This window comes from Copidosoma floridanum, unplaced genomic scaffold (genome assembly GCF_036245765.1).
Source record: "Copidosoma floridanum isolate Cflo_tuat_1 unplaced genomic scaffold, Cflo_Japanese_pri ptg000001l, whole genome shotgun sequence".
Lineage (NCBI taxonomy): Eukaryota > Metazoa > Arthropoda > Insecta > Hymenoptera > Encyrtidae > Copidosoma > Copidosoma floridanum.
This window is the reverse complement of record NW_028321878.1, coordinates 780,941-788,265: the sequence shown is the minus strand read 5'-3', so window position 1 is coordinate 788,265 and position 7,325 is coordinate 780,941. Positions and strand designations below refer to the sequence as shown.

Below are 7,325 nucleotides of genomic sequence, written 5' to 3'. Positions count from 1 at the left end.
GATACAAAGTTTACATTATTATCCTTTAACCCGTTCGTTACTAAAGCGATGATCGTTCAATAGTTGTGCGCTAGTGAACATATACGCACCGACAGAAAGAGCCACAGGGTCCATTGTCTCAACTTAGTGAGGAGGAATTAAACAATGATCAAGTGTTTTTATAAATACAATTTATCTATTACTAGAAAAAAAAAGGATAAAACATTCAGTCACTTATTAAAAATAGTCCTGGTAAAAAATTTTTAACTAGCTTGAAACAAAATAGCATTTTTGCCAATTACGAAGTTAAGTTGTTTAAATTTACAATCATTCACATGCGGACGCTTTCGCACACCAGCAATCCAAACACAAGAAGTTTCCGAGACATCATTAGTCAGCCGCGGCCGAAAATCATTCACGTGTTAATTACTTTCAGGTGCAAAAATTCATCTTCATACTTGATTCATCCGGATAGGTGTAATGCCATATTCTGCAAGTATTCTGGCTCCAGATGGAATGCGCACAGCAAGAATCACGCAAGGTTAGCCCCAATGGGCGATAACATTACTTATATTGAGATGATTGAGATTTTGTAAAATTAAAAAAATAAACATAATTTTATCATAGAAATTTTATTATTGAAAGATTTATTATAAAAAAAATGATATAGTAACTCTTAATATTTATAAATATTTACAATGGTAGCGAAAAATTTCAGTTGATAACAATTGGTAATGCAACTGTTAAAAGATGAAAAAAAATCTGTCTGAAGTAATATTATGATGCAGGTGCAATAAAAACGGTGCAGTAAACAGATGACTTTGACACTGGGTAGTACAATAATCAATGTTAATAATTTATTTCTTTTTTTATCTATGCGTTTGAAACTCGAAGATTTATTTTAACTTAAAATCATTTCAAGGCAACAGTCATAAAAAAACATCGAATATTTAAATATTTCCTGCGAGTAAGATTGCGATGGCCCTAGGTGCAAATTCTATTACTGCTTATGTAGAGCATCAGATCTTAAACAAAAATTATTCAAACATTAATAATGGCAAAGATGCAGTTTTATCAACAACTTTTAATTATACTCACGTTATCTACATCGTCTTCATCGTCTTCACTAACTTCATCTCCGAATTCAATATCGTCATCGAGACCATCCTCCACGAATGTAACTGTGTCATTGATACGAACTAAAGCAGAAGAATATTTAAAATGAAAATTCAAAGAAATATGTTATTGTGAATGGAAATAGTATTGTAGAAGATTTACCTGTTTCTGGAAATTCACCATATGTTTTCAAATTCCTAGCTTCATCAGGTGTATATTTCAGAATAACATCAGCTTTAGCATCTTGATAGTCACGGAGACCAATTAGGATAATGTCACCTTGATTAATCCATACTTTTTTACGTAGTTTCCCACGAATATGGCATAATCTCTTTACACCATCAAAGCACATCGCTTCGAGACGTCCATTGCCAAGCATTTTGGTCACTTGTGCATATTCTTAATTGAATAGAAAAAATGAGTAAGTATTAAAAATGACAAGACAGTATGTAATACAAATGGTGTTCTATACTGGATAGTTCTTAGAAAGTCACAAGCAAAACAATACCAAATTACCTTGGCCATCTTCTTTGAAGACCAGTTCTCTTTTTTCCGTCTCGTTCTCATTTTTTCCTCTTCTCCTGTTTTTACCTCCCTTTCCTGAATAAGAAAAATCATATTAAAAGACGTATTGATTATGCCAATGAAACAAGATTGAAGAAAACAATGTACATGTTTATGTGGGCAATATGGACTTAAACATATTATAAAACTTAATACATTAAGCCAAGTGAACATTTGATTGGCGAAAAATAAATGTAGATGAAAGCCTGCCAAACAAAATATGCAGGAATATTTATTAATCTGTATGGGTGGTTGTAGGTTATGTCGATGAATTGTTAATGAGACGAGCCAAGGACACTGAGAAGAAAGCGCAGCTTTTTGCAGCAGTTTTCATGATTTAGTTATCGAGGTTGATTGTACGTAATCCTAAGTAAAGCTTAAAATTACTTACCCTTGTTTTTGGGCATGTTTTGTTGTCGAAGAGAAAAAAATGTGTCAAGCAACGAACAATTTCAGTGGTGCTAAAGGAATAGACATAGACTGGGTGCAAGTTCAGTGCTGCCCCCCTATTGCAGTGAATCCCCCTTGCTAATTCTTGTAGAAGAAAATTAGTTACAGCGGTGGCCACCGTCAATACCTATTACGGTGAATTCCACGCGCGTTCAAGTGGCGCTGTTGTCAACTTTCACAATAATCACGATACATATAATATATGTATTATACATAGCATATATACTTATTATATGCTTGCAGTGCAGGCGTTCCACAAAAACGCTGTCAGCACTCGGCACACTCTCTCAGCTCAGCAGTAATACCGAGACAGAGATTCAATCTCTTATAGGTATCTGTGATCACGGAACGGAACTAGACTAGACTATCGTATCGACACCATATATAATTATATATAGCTTTAAGCTTGAAAGATTATATCTTTTTGTTAAAGAATAAGAAGTTTTGTTCAACACCTAAGTATACCTATATTGCATTGCCCTATCAAATACTCAATCTGGTTGTGTCAAATTTATGTGCCTGCATATCTATACCTGTATAATATATCTCTGCTCAATCTGTTGACAAGGTGATAGAGTAAATATCACTACTGCTGGTTACTGTTGTGTGTTGTGTCCTGTATTGAAAATTAAACGTAACAAAGTAACCACAAAAATGAAATAATTGCAGTCAGTAAAAATTTCGAGTTAATTCGTCAAGTCCATCATATTTTTTCATAAACTATTTATCACAGTTTGCGCCGCCTTGACAAAAAAAAGAGCAATTTAAAAATTCAATGTTGTATTGATTCGATGACGAATAAGATGACAAATAAGGAAATAGCAATGATATTCCCAAGAATGGTATAATTTTAATTCAAGCAACAAGAAAATGTTGTGATGCAAATGTGTATTTCAAGTCTCGATGGCTTTTCTTATGCCCTCCATTCAAGATTAAATTGCAATCTGACCAACGATGTCAGTTTACCCATTAGAGATTACTTCTTGACATATACACATATACAGCCTTATGTGATTCACATGTATTAAAGGTAAGAAAATCATAATGATATCTGAAGGATTATTTCCTTTGACTTCAAAATTGTTTCAAACAAACAATGTTCCGCAGTAAGTATCTGCATGATGGTTGAATTTCTTGTGCAAATACTTTTTTTAAAACTAAAGTACTACTTTGTTATTTATTTACTACTAAATGTATTAAAAGTTCGTCACATCTCTTATTATACATTTCTTAGTTGTCATAATTACTACTTCAAGTCAATGTTAAAAATTTTTTAAAAATTTTTCAATTTGGAATATAAAGGCTGATTCCTACAGTATACTTCCAATACTAAATTTTGAAAGATATCTCTGTTTTAAAAAATTAATTTTTTTGGTGATTTTGATACTATTATTTATATGAATGCAAATCTTATTACTAGTCATCTAATATGTGTTAAATAATGTACAATTGTAGTAATTAAACATTTTTAGTAATTAAGCAAATTGTATTGGATAATTAATCTACTGTTCTTCTGGTAGCTAACGTTTGAATGAACTATTTTGACCATCAAAATTTTTCAGGGGAATAGAAAAATATATTTTTTCTAAATTACCAATATGGATGAGTACATAGAGTGTGATGGTTTTCAATTCTGTAATAATTTTGATTCTGCTAATCTCGCAAAAGTTGAAAAAGCTGATCAAAATACAGATAAAAAAAAGAATGATGGTAATTATCATATAGTATTAATAAGAATTATGAATCTTTTTTTTATCTATCAAGTTGTGTATAAATTGTTAGGTAAGAGCGAAAATAATAAAAATCCAAAAGTTTCATCGTCAAACACACCTCTTCCAAATTACGAATTCAACATATGGACAAAATATGATTGTCAAGGAACAGAATTTCAAAACAGTACTAAAACTTGGTTTTACTTTGGCGTCAAAGCACCAAAATCAGGCTCACTTGTTAAATTTAATTTAGTTAATCTAAATAAGCAAGTGAAAATGTTTAGCCAAGGAATGTCTCCTGTTTTCAAAGTTATTCCAGGACACAACCACTGGGAGAGGATAAAGGACAAACCAACATTTATAGTATTTACTTAAATTTTACTTCTTTGATATTATTTTAATTTGAAAAAACAGATTTGATTGCGTAAAATGTCTGATTTTATAGGCAGATGATCAAAACAACCAGTTCATTTTGTCATTCAGTTATTGTACCCCAGAAAATATAAATGCAATTACTTATTTTGCATTCACGTATCCATTTTCCTATACCGATTTACAAAATCATTTGAAAAAAATTGACGTAAAAGTAGAAAATCTCAAACAATGTGCGAATCCTACTGGCGACGATATTTATTATCACAGAGAATGTGCCATTAGGTCGTTGGAAGGCCGAAGACTCGATATACTGACAATAAGCTCGTACCATCACATTTTACCGGATAGAGAAGCTAGAATAAAAAATTTATTTCCCGAAAAAAACGAAGAACGGCCTTTCAAATTCAAAGACAAAAAAGTATTGTTTGTTATAAAAAAAAAAAGTTTTTATTTTTCCCTCGTTAAATTCTTTGTTACGAAATCGAAATTTTCAGATAATTTTTGTAAGTGCTCGAGTTCACCCTGGGGAAACGCCCTCGAGTTTCGTTTTAAATGGCCTGTTGAATTTGTTATTGAACCGCGAGGACCAGACCGCAATTATTCTTCGTCAACTTTACGTTTTCAAGTTGATACCTATGCTTAATCCCGATGGCGTGGCACAGGGTTACTACCGCATGGACACAAGAGGTGTTAATCTCAACCGACTTTATCTCAACCCATCCATGGAAAATCACCCAACGATATACGCAGCCAAAGCTCTGCTGAGGTTTTTGGCGAAAATACTACTTTTTTTTACTGGCACGTGAAATTTTACATCAATTTTTTTAATGATTGTTTATTTGCATTTTAGATACTATCACAGATCATACATGTTGGCAGAAAACTACATTTCTGATGCAACAGAGAAGGTTGAGGTCAAAATTGATGCTACAAACAGCACGTCGACGTGTAATCGTGATTTCAAAAATATGATTGGTTCTCAGATTATTTCAGACGAAACGAATAAATTGCTGCAGAAGGTTAATACATTCATTGAATTATTTATTCCAGGGAAAACATAAATCTCGATATGTTTGTGTGATCCTGATATTTAAATAAAACTTTTTCAAATAGGTCAACCTCATGAGTCTGGAGGAAAAAAGTAAGCGCATCGAACAAGGGAATCACTTGAGAAATTGTTTGTTTGAAGCATCGGAAAATCCAGTGTGTAAGTGTATCGATGAATTTGTAAGAAAATCGTTTCGAGGTCGGCATAATATGAGTAAACTCTCCATTTTTGCACGATTAACAGTTGAAACCGAAGAAGAGATGAAACTTGGGAACAATGGTGTTCAAGAAAATTGTGAAAAACAAGAGGATTCTGGGATATTTTTGTACATCGATCTCCACAGTCACGCATCGAAAAAAGGTATTTTCATGTACGGCAATCATTTTGACGATCCAGAAGACTCTTCAGCTTGTATGCTACTGCCAAAATTAATGTCCATCAACAATCCGAACTTCCACTTTACGTCCTGCAATTTTGCCGAGAAGAACATGTACATCATGTAAATATTGTGTTTACTTACTTGTTGTTTCAAAACGCAATCAAAGTATGCGCGACCGGTTGATAAATCGGCAGGTTCATTAGGAGCAGGAGTTAATGAAAATTCTCTTTCAGCGATAAACGAGATGGTATGTCCCGCGAGGGTTCCGGTCGCGTGGCCGTATACAAGAGCTTTGGACTCATTCATAGTTATACTCTCGAATGTAACTACAACACCGGTCGCGTGGTTAACACCGTACCAGCCAGGGTCAAAGAGAGATTTCGCAAACTTCACTCTCAGCTGTACGTGCCACCAAAGTATAATCCTTCGGTTTTTGAAGAGGTGAGGTGGGGAGAGGGATCATCTCTTGTCGATTAAAGTTTTTTTTTGTCGTCATTCAATAATTTTCTCTGAAAAAATAGGTTGGAGCAGCGTTTGGACCGTCGATCCTCGATATGACCGGTCACAATCCCAATAGCAGACTGCCAAACAGCCAATACCGATCGTTGAAGGGACTCATCTCGTACTTGAAGCTTATATCGAGTAATCGCTATCAGTCGCCTAAAACTTGCTTGCAAAAGGTAAATCTTTCCGATACCGAAAACGATGTTGATATCGATATTCATGATGGCGCTGAAAATTCTGAAATTAGACAATGCAGTCTGTGCTGATTTCTGAATAAAAATAATACTGTGCCGAAGAATGTTATACCATAACCGATTCATTTTAAATGATTTTTTATATTTTTGACTATGAAACAAATGTTAGTTTCTTATGCTTCTTCCATGGTTTTTCTTCTCTTAAAAACAATTGTTTATTTATTACTTTCATTTTTAGGTAGTGTGATAAACTTTTCCAATAAAATATTCTAATGATGGTTCAAATAAAAATGAAAGTTTCTATGTTTTTTGTAAAAAAAAAAAGCCACAATGACAAGGAAACTTGATCATCTTGATTAGTTTTCTAGATTGTGGCTATGTTATTTCCATTTTGACGTATAATAAATAAACGCTTCCATAAAATTATGGATGTATATAATTTATATTAATGACGCAAGTGAAAAAATGAGAAAAAAATTAGTTTTAGATCGAAAGGCAGATACGTGAATTGTTATACAAGTGGTTTAGACTGAGAAGGTTGTTAATTTTTAAAAAATGAGTCTCAGTCTTTTAATTCTATTGATAAATGTATCCATAAGAAGATTTTATAAAATGTAAAACAACCATTATTTTTTAAATAAAATTGTGAACAATTACGAATTTAGAGATTATTTTTACCTTGTTAAACAAGAAAACCATAGATGAGCTTAGTAAACTCCTGAAACACAGAATCACCCACATATTGTAGTTAAAAATAGTTATTAAAAAACTTTGTGAGTGTTCAATTACTAACGCAAATGAGCTCGATCTTGTACCCGTAAATTCAGTATCGCGTGTTGGTACATGTATCTAGTTAATTTTTTTTTTTTTTTCATATTATTTATTATGCTCGCAACAACATAATTAAGTAAACCGTTTTGGCCTAAACCCGCGATATTACCCGAGCACTCGTACCAAAAGCTCACACTTTACGCAGTAAGCGTGACCCTGTAGGATTCACTTTG

The 7,325-nt window shown here is 33.0% G+C and overlaps 2 protein-coding genes across 3 annotated transcripts; one reads left to right on the top strand and one right to left on the bottom strand.

Annotated features, from left to right (window-relative positions):
* Positions 1-595: 595 nt before the first annotated feature.
* On the bottom strand, positions 596-2,162 carry eIF1A (eukaryotic translation initiation factor 1A). The gene is made up of 5 exons (XM_014360993.2): positions 2,051-2,162; positions 1,612-1,695; positions 1,258-1,494; positions 1,078-1,178; positions 596-1,004 (listed from the first exon to the last, which is right to left on the bottom strand). Exons 1-5 carry the CDS (start codon positions 2,064-2,066, stop codon positions 999-1,001), a joined length of 444 nt encoding a protein of 147 aa, XP_014216479.1. The 5' UTR covers positions 2,067-2,162; the 3' UTR covers positions 596-998.
* A 273-nt stretch (positions 2,163-2,435) lies between these two features.
* LOC106645200 (cytosolic carboxypeptidase-like protein 5) lies at positions 2,436-7,062 on the top strand. 2 transcript variants are annotated; one of them, XM_023391487.2, is made up of 9 exons: positions 2,436-3,139; positions 3,672-3,819; positions 3,892-4,184; positions 4,267-4,614; positions 4,691-4,962; positions 5,047-5,215; positions 5,310-5,743; positions 5,857-6,064; positions 6,145-7,062. In XM_023391487.2, exons 2-9 carry the CDS (start codon positions 3,708-3,710, stop codon positions 6,391-6,393), a joined length of 2,085 nt encoding a protein of 694 aa, XP_023247255.2. In that variant the 5' UTR covers positions 2,436-3,139; positions 3,672-3,707; the 3' UTR covers positions 6,394-7,062. The 2 variants fall into 2 exon arrangements, with proteins under 2 accessions (XP_023247255.2, XP_089450732.1); XM_089594606.1 differs by having other exon boundaries at positions 3,672-4,184.
* The last annotated feature ends 263 nt before the right edge of the window (positions 7,063-7,325 follow it).